This window comes from Giraffa tippelskirchi, chromosome 1, assembly GCF_054371585.1.
Source record: "Giraffa tippelskirchi isolate mGirTip1 chromosome 1, T2T-mGirTip1v1.2.pri, whole genome shotgun sequence".
Lineage (NCBI taxonomy): Eukaryota > Metazoa > Chordata > Mammalia > Artiodactyla > Giraffidae > Giraffa > Giraffa tippelskirchi.
In genome coordinates, this window is record NC_137275.1 from 70,654,847 (window position 1) to 70,668,476 (window position 13,630).

The following is a 13,630-nucleotide window of genomic DNA, read 5'->3' on the forward strand; positions in this document are numbered from 1 at the left end:
AATATAAAGACCTTTATTGGCAGTGTGAGAATCCTTCCTGTGGAAGTGTCACAAACATCCAGTAAGCATTTCATTCCATTTTCCTGTTTGTTGTGAATACCCATTGGTGAGCAGTGACTGTTCCTAAGACTTTGGTTTTCCTCCACAGATAGCGTGGAAGATGAACTGGAAATGGCCACCGTCAGGCATCGGCCTGAGGCTCTCGAGCTTCTGGAAGCCCAGAGCAAATTTACCAAGAAGGAGCTCCAGATTCTTTACAGAGGATTTAAGAATGTAAGAACTTTCTTTCTGATTTTACTTCCACACAGTTCTCAGAGGATCATTGAGAAATGAGAAGGAAAAGCAGAAAATGTGCAGTTCTGTGATATTCTAGCATATGTACACTTGTTATCAATCTTTTCTACATATGAAAATTGTTGATATCCATTTGGGCTTTGATTCACTTTGGTACACTATCGCTCATACAATCGAACGAGGATGAGTACAGAAGAAAGGTTTACTCAATTCAATTCCTAGTTGGGATTTTCTTTTTCCCTTTCAGTTATATTGCCATAATTTCATTAAGCTCTAACATCTATAAGTTTAGTTGTGTGTAGATGGGGGCCCATCAGAGAACTCTGTTGCTGGCATTGGAGAAAAGTCATGGTAAGTTTGATAGTTTCTGAAAGACCATGTTACAAGTGGCTCTGGACCACAGGTGTCTGTAGGTCCCTTTTCTGGTTCTCTATGATCCAGGTAGACCTATCATGCTCCCTCCTGAGTGGAGCATCTTCAAGAGCTGTGATTGTCCTTGCACACCAAAGGGTGAGGGTGAGAGTCAAAAAGTGGACTAGGCAATCTGCCAAGCACACAGTCTTAGGGATGCCTTGCTATGTGCTTAGCATTAAGCTAAGGAGGTTATTCAAAAAGCCAGAGGACATATTTTTCCTCAAGGAGCTTCTGGTCTGAATAGGGAGAGAAGACTTGCTGTCAAGAAGTTATTTGAAAGTAATTCATCCTTTAAAGTAATAAATGATCTCATATTAAATGGCATAAGTAGCCCAACATGTATTCCTTTCTTACATGTATACAAACCATAGTTATATATACTACAGGTGCCCCTTGGGAACTAGATGAAATTGCTTTGATTCCTCCTCAAATCTTCTCCCTTACAGTCCCCATTCCATGGTTCATAGGAATCTATAGTGTCCAAAGATTTCTGATGATGCCAGTCTCTTTCAATCTGTCCATCTCAATGCTCTCTCTGTCCAACCTCATGCAGATGAAAAACCCTGCCTCTTCTATGATATCCACACAAAAATTTACCTAGAGAATTTGTAACACTAGTTGCCTTTTCAGAATATTTTTATAAGGATACAACATGCATATTGCATGCAACTTTCCACCATTTTTCTCTGTAAATCCACGGACTCTTTCTCTATCCCATTTCTGCTCCTCACCACTCTCCTTACCAGCGCTTCCTAAATGTTTCCTTCCATTGCTTCTCTGAAATGCAGTTCTTCTGAGAGCCTTTGTGGGGATGGACTAGAGTGGTGAGGAAGACGATACAATGGAACTAGATGCTTACCCCACACAAGCAGGACTTATGTTATACATTGTAATATATAATCTATCAAGATGACTCACACAAATAAACAGGCATAAAGAGAAAGGGGCTTTGAAAATTCGGCTCAAGAATTATTAGTTATCCTTAGGCTACACCAGAGAGTAAAGTAAAGTCGCTCAGTCGTGTCCAACTCTTTGCAACCCCATGGGCTGTAGCCTACCAGGCTCCTCTGTCCATGGGATTTTCCAGGCAAGAGTACTGGGGTGGGTTGCCATTTCCTTCTCCAGGGGATCGTCCCGACTCAGGGATCAAACCTGGGCCTCCAGCATTGCAGACAGACGCTTCACCGTCTGAGCCACCAGGGAAGCCACAGCAGAGAGAGGAAGAAGTTACTATGAGTCAGTTGTGCTGACCACTGACAGCAGCAAACCACTGAGTGTTGAGGATGGGGAAGGGAAGAGGTGAAAACGAGCAAGTTTTGGATAGAAGTAAATGCTAAGTTAAAGCTCATCACAGAATAAAACTTCGAAGGCATTCCTGTGAACATCCAAACTTCCTTGTTCCAGATGAGAGATCTTGTGATAAATAAGCTTTTTTTTTTCTTTGCAACAGTGGATTACACATCAGATGCAAAACGGTTGTCAAATAGAGAACTAACCTCTCCGCATCCCTGCATTCCTCCACTACTGTGTTATCACTTCACTGCCTTCAGAGTAGAGCTCTCCATTTGGGGTCCCGCTGCCTTTCATACCATTTGTTGCAAATTGGAATCACGATTACTGCCATCAACAACCTTTGGAGCCAGCATCTCTGCAGTCTGTCCTCTACAAGTGGCACTTCATGAAAAATTGCCCAGGCTCTGAAGTCGGCATTGTTTTCATTGCTTTGTTTTTTTTTTTTTTTTTCTTTGCCTGCCTGTCTTCTTTTCCTTTGCTCCCCTTCCCTCTCTTTTCCTGACCTCTTTTCATCCCTTTTCCTATCCTCCTGATCCCTTCTCTATTTCTTCATTCTTCCAATCTCTCCTTCCTCTTTTAGTTTCTTTATCTCTTCTTCATGTCAATTCTTGTCTCCTTATTTTCACTTCTTCCTCTTCCTTCCTGTCTTTAATTTTTCTATTCTCTCTTCATTATCTTTCTGTTCCCTTATCCCATCCCATGAGATAAATATACAAAAGATCTGAATGTGCCCAGAGTTTTTATATAATTCTTTAAATGAATGGGCTTCATAGTTTGCTCAAAATATTACTAATCAATGTCTCTGATAAATAAAAGAAGAGTGGCTGTTTAATTTTCATTCATTTTCTTGTAGTCAGAGTACAACTCAAATGTGGTCTAAAGTATAGCAAGAGAGGTCTTAAAGCAGCACACTCTTATTTTACAGAATGACAGCAATCTGAACCAGCTTAGCATCAGAGAAAGGAAATTAACTACCCTTGGGTTCCTGAACACCAATTATCTCAAGTCCTTAAGATCAGAAAGTTATTTCCATGTCACTAATTGAGATATTCATTCTTTTTTTGAAAAGACAACCTATAGTATGGGAGAAAATATTTGCAAATCATATACATAATAAGGAATATGTAGCCATACTATATAAAGAAATCTTACAACTCAATCCAAAAACAAGAAACACAATTTAAAAATGGGCAAAGTACTCGAATAGACCTTTCTCCTAAGAAAATATACAAATAGCCAATGAGCACATGAGAAGGCACTGAACATAATTAGTTTCAAAAAAATCAAAATCAAAATCACAATTACATGCCCGCTGGGATGTCTACAATAAAACAGATAAAAACAAGTGTAGAGAAGTTGGAAGCCAGATACAATGCTGTTTGGAGTATAAAATGGTAGAGCTGCTTTCCAAAACAATATGGCAGGTTCTCAGAAGTTAAATAAGAGTGATCATAAGACCCAGAAATTCCTCTCCTAGGTATATACTCCCAAAGAAATAAAAACTTATGTATACTCAAAAAAACTTGTATATGATGTTCACTGTAGCATTAATCATAATTGCCAATAAGTACAAACAATAGAAATATTCTTGAACTGAAAACTGGATAAATAGATATGCTACATTCATACAATAAATTTTTTTCAACAATAATAAAAATTGAAATACATCATGGACTAGCCTTTAAAATATTTTTTAAGTCAAAGAAGCCAGTCATAAAGAACAATATAAAGTATGATTGCATTTATGTAAAATGCTGAGAAAAGATAGAAAGTGTGTTTGTAGGGGCATGGCATCATGGTTTCTCATTTGGATGATTAAAATAGTCTTAAGAATTCTTAACCTGTGTTGATGGTGGCACACTTTTGTGAATATACTAAATATCACTGGCATATTCATGTTCAAGGAGTCTATTGTATGATTTGTAAATTATAGTCCAATAAAGCTGTTAAAATTTATATAAGTAAATAAATTAATTGCATAACATTTAGGTCCATGTCAGATATTCCAATAATCCCAAACCTTCTCTGGAAATGACTGAGTCCTGTAAATGTTGGCATGTCATGTGGAAGGATGATAACTGTATTACTTGTGTGATAACACAGGAAAGTAAGTCAAAGTTCTATTCCTGCAACAACTCATAGCCCAGTACAAGAGGTTGTCCAACACTTGGTTGTTGTTGTCCAGTTGCTCAGTCATGTCTGACTCTTTGCCATCCCATGGACTGCAATACACTAAACTTCTCTGTCCTTCACCGTCTCCTGGAGTTTGCTCAAATTCATGTCCATTGAGTCAGTGATGCCATCTAACCATCTCATCTTCTGTCATCCCCTTCTCCTGACTTCAATCTTTCCCAGCATCAGGGTCTTCCAGTGAGTCATCTCTTTGCATCAGGTGGCCAAAGTACTGGAGCTTCAGCTTCAGAATCAGTCCTTCCAATGAATATTTAGGATTGATTTCCTTTAGGATGGACTGGTTGGATCTCCTTGCAGTCCAAGGGACTCTCAAGAGTCTTCTCCAACACCACAGTCTGAAGGCATCATTTCTTCAGTGCTCAGCTTTCCTTATGGTCCAACTCGCACATCTGTACACGATTACTGGAAAAACCATAGCTTTGACTATACAGACCTTTGTCAGCAAAGTATGTCTCTGCTTTTTAATAGGTTGTCTAGGTTTGTCATAGGTTTTCCTCCCAGGAGCAAGTATCTTTTAAGTTCATGGCTGCAGTCACCATCAGCAGTGATTTTGGAGCCCAAGAAAATAAAGTCTCTTACTATTTCCATTGTTTCTCCATCTATTTGCCATGAAGTGATCATACTAAATTATTTATCTTAAATTAATGACTATGAAAGAATTTCTTCCTACTTTTACTGTCATCCTACCTACACTACTACATCATTCCTCCACAATCACTAGCAAACTTCCTGCATTCTAATGAGCCCCCTGCAATAATTCATGAAGAAGTTGCAAGTAATCAGGTTAGACGTCTCACAGCTTTCCAAGCCTAATCTACCTGTCTTTGACCAGGCATTCTCTGCCATCCCTTCTGCATACACGATCCTAACAGCACTCAGTCCCTCACGTCTGTTCAGGATCTCATGCCTTTTATTAATACTTTCTCAGGGACTTTGCTCCTTCAGTTTTCACTCCTCTCCCCTGAACCATCAGCTACTCCTTCTGTATTAGAATATTCTCCAATGTGGAGCTGGGAGGCAGAAATATACCGTCTTACCACAAGTCCTTCTGCAGCTACTGGCACCTTTGTATACTGTTCTTCACAGCAGATTATCTCAACTTATCCTGAGACCATTCTGTCTTCAACTTGATCATCACTCATAAGATGGTAAACATGTTCTGAGCACCTGTGGGGCACCAGACTCCCAGATCAGTGCTTTCCAGACTTTGTGCCCACAGGAATGTTTCATGAGGGAAAAGGGTCCTCAAGGAACGCATGGTGGGGTGGGCAGGGAGCCAGACTGAAGACAATGCTGCAAGAAATGTGATGAGAGCCTTGGCCTCTGGAGTCGGTGTAGGCTGGGATCAGACAGGGAGGAATGGGCTTCACCTGGTTGGTCCTAGAGATAGAGGTCTCCCTCTGTCTGTGTGTCTGTCCCTATCTCTAGCCCTCGCTCTCACACATTCTTTCTTAGGATCAGGTTCTCACCAGCAGGATGCCAATGCAGTGCCTCCCATTCTCAGCCCAGGCGAGGAGCCTGGTGTTGGGGGGGGGGCGGTCGGCCTCCCAGCCTCAGTGTGTGTAGAATAGAAGGGTAAAGACCCAAGATACTCATTTTTAATGAAACCTTTTAAAACTCTTATATTTTGATTAAAAGGATAAACTATTCATCAACATCTTAAAACAGTTGTATTTATATGAAAGTAGTTGAATATCCCTGAAAGTAAAGGTCGCTATTGCCCCCACTCCCAGTATTTTCCCAGTCCTATATATCTGACAGCATTTCTCCAAAATAAATTGTTAATATAAATGGGAAATGGGAGTAAAGGAAGATAGTGAGAGAGAATTCCTTAGCCCCTCACCATATCTTATCCCCACATTTTAATTTCTCTTATCACATGCTAAACTGGGTCTTCAAAAGTAGGCTACTGACAGAAATGAAGAATACAGTACAGTGTTTCTCAACCTTTACTGTGCGTAGGAATCACATAAAGGATTTGTTAAAACAGATTGCTGGACCCTAGTTCGAAAGATTATGATTTAGTTGGTCTGAGATTGGAGTGGAAAATTTGCCTTTCTCATATGTTTCAAAGCAATGCTGGTCTGGGGACCACACTGAGAATCACAAGTATAGTTCAAACATCAGAAACATTAGTGTCACTCGGAATCAGATCCCTATCTCATTTGTTTAGGGAGATCCCTTTGAATCAGTGGTCTCTCTGTCCTTGTCTCTACAAATCGGGATAATGTAACTTCATTACATGGATTTTGCCTTGTTTTGATGTTTTGGAGGGTTTTTTAAAATAAATTAAGATAGTAAACATGAAGTTCAGCAAAAAAGTATTATTATAGTGTGGCCCTAAACAGTCAACTTCAGTTTTATGCTCCATCAAAGTGGGGCAGTCATGGTTGACCCAAATATCCCCCACCAGTGGTTTGGGTTTTGAGCTACATAATTATATATTAAAAAGTATGTGGAAAGATGCAAGGTATTAGCTACACATCAGCAATTTCATGTTACAATCATCTAGGGAACTTTAAAAACTACAAATAACTGGTATGATGCTTGGTGATTCTGATATAATTGCTCCCAGAAGAAGCTTGAGCATCAGAATTTATAAAGCTCTCCAGGTAATTATAATGTGCAGCCAAGTTTGAGAACCACTGAACAAGATGTATAAGATTGTAGCCATAAAGTTGCTTCTATCATACACTGCATTGACCTCTTTGTGATGAGCTCAATAATGTCAAATATTAATAGTTAAACTGACTACTTGGAATCTTAAGCCTTTGGTGTGTGGGATGTGTGTGTTAAGTGGTCTTACCTCAGATGACTCTGATTCAGTTAAATCTTGGGTGATGCTTACTAACGTTTTTTTAAAAGTCTTAATTTTTAAAAAATCCCATTTTAATAGACTACTAACAGAAAGTTGCATTTGAAAAAAAACTGACCTAGAAAGTCATACAAGAATCTATATACATAACTCATAAACTTGCTTTACTGTTCTCTTTCAAAATCAAGCATAATTTCAGTCTACACTAGGTGATAATGAATGGTGTTCTGGGCATTAATTTTTCATATGGCTATGCCTTTTGGACATTTCCTCTCATTAATTAATAATTTACAGCATATTCTTCCCATATTTTAAGGCACAGGATGAAAGATATTTGCAACTAGTTAGACGTAATATGTTTTGGACACCTGGTTACTTCCTGTTCCAAGTCTTTCCCTGCTTTCTTTTCTCTCACTATTTTGAATTTTAATAGGTCAAAGTATCCTTTAAATTCAAATACATCTTTGAAGTATCACTTTATACTTGTAAATGTCATTCTTCCCTAAAAATGTTGTGTTAATATTCTTTATATCTAAAAGTACAAGATGTCTATATTAGTTTTCTATTGTGTGTAATAAATTACCACATACTTAGTGACTTATAGAAATGCACATTCATTATCTCACAGTTTTGAAGGTCAGGAGTCCAAAAATGACTTAATTGGGTCCTCTGCTTGGGACCTCATAAGGCCATAATTCAATTATTGGTAAAGCTGTAGTTCTTTCTGGATTTAAGAGCCCTCATCTAAGCTCATATGACTGTTGGCAGAGTTTGTTTACTTGTGATTATATTTCTGAGGTCCTCACTCTTGTGCTAGCTGTCAACCTGGGACCACTCATCTCCTAGGGCAGGGGTCTGCAACACTGGGCCATGGAATGGTACCAGTCCATGGCCTGTTAGGATCTGGACTAAATAGCCGGAGGTGGGTTTTGGGCAGGTGAGTGAAGTTTCATCTGTATTTACAGCCACTCCCATCACTCACTCACATTACCACCTGAGATTTTTCCCATAGGAGCTCAAACCCTACTATGAACTTCACACGCAAGGGATATAGGTTACTCACCTCTTTTGAGAATCATACTGAGACAATCCCCCCCACCCTAGTCTGTGGAAAAATTGTCTTCTATGAAACTAATCCCTGATGCCAAAAAGGTTAGGGACCACTGTCCCAGCAGCTGTCTGTAGTCCCTTACCAATGGCCTTATCAGACACTTTTTCATAACATGAAAGCTAACTTCTTCAAAGCCAGTAAGAGAGAGTCTCTCTACTCTACTAAATCAGAGTCTTATTTAAAGTAACATAATCGTGGACCTAACATCTCCCATCACCCTTGCACATCCCCAAACTCAAGGCAAGGGGATTAAAAAGGGCATGATTTGTAGGGAGTCACACTTGCATGGTCTCCATCACAGTGGTGTTTGTGGGGAGGAGAAACTGCTGTGGGTTAAAATGGCTAAATTCAGTCTAAAGTCACTTTCAAGCACAGTTAATCCCACCCTCAATATTATGCCTGCAATCCAGACATCTTATGTATTTTACCAAAAGTAGCACTAGCGTTTCCCCCTGATTTCTACAAAAGATTTGATGGCATGGCCAAAGGAACCAGCAGGAGAGGAGAATTCTTTGATGGGGCATCCCCACCTTCCTCGAAGGATTTGAGAACTTCTGCACTTTAAAAATAGATTAAGGGAACTGAGGGTGAAATTATAGAGATCTACATTTTTGACAAAGAACATGTACATTAAAAGCTCTAAATCTCACTCATGGTGGAGAGGGAGAAGCCGGGAGTTTTGTACATGCCTGGAAAAGAGTGGAATCGGGTGATTAGAGCAGAAAAATAAGCTGCTAATTGTATAAGGCAATTTCTCTTTTGTCACAAGCCCTCGGAGTTATTCTTGAGGCTTTTATAGACTGATTGTGTGACCTTCAGCAAATCACTTCATTCCTGGCAGCTTCTGTTTCCCCGTCAGCAAATTAGGGATTAAGATCTTCCCTTCCAATCATGAAGGGAGGTGGGTAATAATTGGTTTTGTACAGCTCTTGAAAGAGTCAGATAAAACTCTTCCTTAAGTGCAAAGTATTACTCATGTACTTTAGGATCAAGGTATAAGAACAGTGAAAATGTTGTTTCCTATGCCCTAGCAGAGTTTTCTGCCAGACTTCCAAAAGCAGGGCTTTCTGAGGAGAAGGTTGTCTACAGGTCTGAGCAGACAAACATGGCTGCCCTTCTGACTCCCAAGTCTGGCATGGCCCGTGTGCTCTTCTGGGCTCAAAACTTTCAACTGCCATTTCTCACCATGAGCAGATAGTGTAGCCTCTCGGGGTATCAAATTTTAATTTGAAGATTCAGGACATTAATACTGATGTAAATGAGAAGATGATGAGAAATGTTCTGCATAATCCCTTTCATTTAGAATGTGAAAAATAGACATTAGAGACCTTTAGTATTTTCCTCTCATGCTTCTAAGTACTAGGGTAACTAAAATTCATAAGGTAGACCTGTGATATCATCTCAAAGTATATTGCATTAAACATGCATTTTTGTGACATATATACTTGGGCAATTGGATGCTTCCTGGTTTGTTTCTTTTCTATCTTAACCTAATAAGATGCCATGCAAACAGGGTGTAAATTGAAATATGTAACTGTCCTATCTACAATCAGCTCTCCATTCCACCTTGCTGGGGTAACAACTCTTAATTTTCTTCCTTATTTTTCTACATAATTTTTATAGGCGTGTATTTATGTGGATGTGGCAGAAGCACAGGTATATGCTTTTGACATATATCCTAAAGAGTAATTATTTTTAGCTGACAATGAATAATTAATCATGAACACTTAATTTTATTTTCAAGTAACCATTATATCCCTGTTGACCAGGAGTTCCCTGTTTTGGAACACTTCGGTCTAGTGGGTTGACTTTCCAACTCTCAGGCTCCTCTTTGCTTGTTTGGGAGTCCCCACAGGGAAGGCAGCAGTTGAAGGATTGCATAATATTCCATCCTTATTCCAAAGAGGGATTTACCCTTGAAGGGCTGCAACACCCTACCCAGCATTCCCCCGCTCCCTCTATGAAAGTAAATAAACAAACAAACAAAAATAAAAACGAGAAAAAAAGAAATAAAAAGTAGACTTAAGACTCTTATTTCTGTTTAATCTATGAGCTTCCTAAAGACCAGTCCTGAGCTTGATGCACTTCAATATTCTCCACTCATACTTCCAGGCATCTGGCTCATGGCACCACTCAGTAATTGATTTTGGAATTAAAGTATTAGACCTTAATCACAGATAAAATTCATTCTGTATCATCCATATAACGCCTAAATTTAAAAATAGTTTTTGCTTTCATTAAGTGAAATACATATGCAAGATATTTAACTTATCTTTGCCTCCTAAACCTATTTTTTCTCAATAAATGTTATCTCCATTGGTCTGGTCACCTGGAAACTCAAATATCTTTCTGAACTCTTCCCTTAGGACCTCCTGCCTCTGATTAATCTCCAAGTTCAGTCAATTGTCCAGTCTTCATATCTCTCATATCTAGCCCTTCCTTCTCTTCTACACTGTTGTTTCTTCACACACACACAGCTGCCATCTCTCACCCGCATGACCATATGGCCTCCCAGTTTCCTGGTCAACCTTGCAAGCAAAGTTTTCTAAGGACAGCAGTCTCATTCTTGCAGCAGTAACTCATCTCTGCACAAAACTGCACATATTCTGGAGTAAAATGTCAATGTGACTAGACTCCAGTTCTGGTTGCCACTGGGCAAGATACTTGACCTCTCTGGGCTTCACTTATGTCATCTGCAAAACTAGAGATACATCATCTCCCAGATGTTTTGCAAAGATAATGGATGTAAAACACAGAGACAGAACCTGTCACGTGATGACAATCCAAAAGCAGGTTTATGATCATTACTCCCATCATTATTATTATCATTAGCACCACTGTCATCATGCTGTTTCTCTGAATCATGGTACTGTCTAGAAGCTCTTCCTTATGATGTCTTTGCCCACACCTTGCCCTAAGGACACACTGGGAAATAGTGCACTTTGTTTTTGTTTGATTTTACTCTGTGTTTTGAATTATTGGAGAAACTGACATAGTATTTCTCCTAATGATGTCCTGACTGAGATTTTGTGAAAATCAAAAAATGTAACATAAATTGTAATGTTTTAAACATAAAATGCAACCTAGAGATGCAGGTAACTTTAAAAAACAACTTGCAAAAGAGCAACTCTCATAGAAAGCAAAACTTTCCTAGAAGCACTTCTAAAATCTTCTAGATTTTTTCCCACAACAATCCTGTAAGCAAGATCAAATTTTATTTTTCTCTCAAGTCACAGGAGGGCTGGTTCAGGCTAATGGGGAAATTTTGTTCCATCAGGACATTCAGGGATCCAGGTTCCTTCCAGCACATTGCCCTGCATCCCTTGGCTAGGCTACTAGCCCCATCTGCATTGTGCAAACTAGGTCATTTTCATGTCACTATCCTGAAGGAAGATGAAAGAGCCATAGACAGGGGCAGGTGATTGTGCCAAGTTAGATGTAACACAAAAGATGTATGTGTGTATAAATGTGTGTATGTGCGTCACTCTCATTTACACCCCATGGGCTCAGTAGCCACATAAACTGCCAGGGGAAGCTAGGAAATGTCATCTCTAGCTGGATAGCAGTGTATGTGGGTAGAGGGAGAATTTGGTTTAGAGGAACAACCAGTACTCTGCAAAAATCAATAAAATATTCTACTGAATTTTTCTAGAGAATCCTACAGGTTTCTTAAGTTAGTTTAATTAATCCTCCTGAGACAAAGTTTTTTAGTCTGGGAGTCATGTGTATACTGACCTCCAACTCACATATCCCTTAAGGCATCAAGAATTTTTTAAAATAATAATAATAGTCTGTCTTCTGAGTGTGTCAAGGCTTGCTACTTCACTTAGTACAGTATCAGAAATGAATACACAGCAAGTTCAGGAGCTGCTTCCTCTAAAGGTTTATGAATACTATTTGTTGTACAAGAAACCTGGTCTTCACAACCCAGAATCCAAGCATAGGGTGGTCGTAAGATGCTATGTGGATCAACTTTAACAGTATTACTCCTTCTTATCTTTTTGGATGAACTAATTAATTCACACAAATAGATCACTGGGAGCCCAATAAATAATTTTTTCAAATTCAGTACATGTTCCTTAAAGAGCCTGCTGTGCAACTTTGGGTGTCTTGTGGCTAAAACCAACAAATCCAGGGCACCATTCATCACTGCAAGTTGCTGCTGGTTAACCTACCCCATAACGTCAGATCTTTTTCCATTTTTTACAATTCCACTTCAATGTGTTCATTAATATAAACCCAAATGGCAATAATTCCAGTGACCCTGGCAGACATTCAAATCTTCATTAAAATAAAACATTGCCATACTCTGTCTTTGCAATGCTACATTTGAGTTGAGTGTGTTAGACTATATATCCTTTAAAATCTGTGCTGAATAATTTAGCTTGAGAGAACTACAAAGGAATGTCAAAAGAAAATGAGACAGAATCAGTAATTTCCTTAACTATGCACATTCTAATGAATTATGCTTAATTTATGACATTCCAACTCCCATAGAATTTTAGGTGATTGAGTCAAAACTTCTCATCTCAAGCTCCTCCTGGTTGTAAATACTTTTCCATAAACATGTATGAAGCACTGATCATTTACTGAATACTCACTATATGCCAGGTTTTTTGCTAATATTGGATATATGTTTATGAATAAAAGAGAATTGCTTTCAACACTAGAGCTTGGTATAAGAAGTATATAATTAATAAGAAAGGTAAAAAATAATTAAAGGCAAATTGTAGTATATTTTGTGAAGGAGACAGACAGAATTCTGTGAGTGAGACTCGTATGTGGGCGCAGGGGACCTAGAAAGTGTGATGGTTAATTTTTGTTCATTGACTGGATTAGGCCTTGGTGCCTGGTTGTTTCCTCAAACACCAGCCTAGATGTTGCTGTGAAGCTATTTTTGTAGGTGTGATTAACATCTACAGTCAGTTGACTTTAAAGTGGATGACTCTTGATAATCTGGTTAGCATCACTCAATCAACTAAAGTCTTCAAGAACAAAATCTAAGGGGTTCCAGAGAAGAAGGAATTGTGCCTCAAGACTGTAACAGAGTTTCCAGCCTACCAGCCCACAATCCCATGAACCAATACTTTAAAATCCACCCTCTGTCTCACTCTCTGAATTTTGTTTCCATGAAGGGCCCTAACTGATACATGCATGCGTGCTCAGTCACTCAGTCCTGTCCAACTCTTTGTGACCCCATGGACTGTAGCCTGCCAGGCTTCTCTGTCCATGGAATTTTCCAGGCAAGAATACTAGAGTGGGTTGCCACTTCCTGCTTCACTGATACAAAAGGTCTTTACTAACTCTAGGTGTTTTACGTAAGCCCTAAGGAAAGGATCATTCATGAAAAGAGCAAAGAAAGAGTTGTCCCCAGTCAAAGAAACAGCAAGAGTGAAAGTCCTAAGAAAGGGGAGGTTAACATGATTGAGGTTGGAGGAGAGAGGGATTCATAAGATGAGGCCATCCCCAGGTGGGCATGGAGCTGGTCACATAGAGTCTGTAGGCTAGAC

The 13,630-nt window shown here is 39.1% G+C and overlaps 1 protein-coding gene across 2 annotated transcripts in view; it reads left to right on the plus strand.

Moving 5' to 3' along the window:
* Positions 1–13,630, plus strand: part of KCNIP4 (potassium voltage-gated channel interacting protein 4) — a 225,730-nt gene that overhangs the window by 126,168 nt on the left and 85,932 nt on the right. The window contains exon 2 of one of the 2 annotated variants that reach the window (XM_081550411.1): positions 149–273. In XM_081550411.1, coding sequence (XP_081406537.1) covers positions 149–273 — 125 coding nt within the window. Of the gene's footprint in view, positions 1–148; positions 274–13,630 lie in introns of those variants that run through there. The other variant, XM_081550492.1, reaches the window with a different exon arrangement.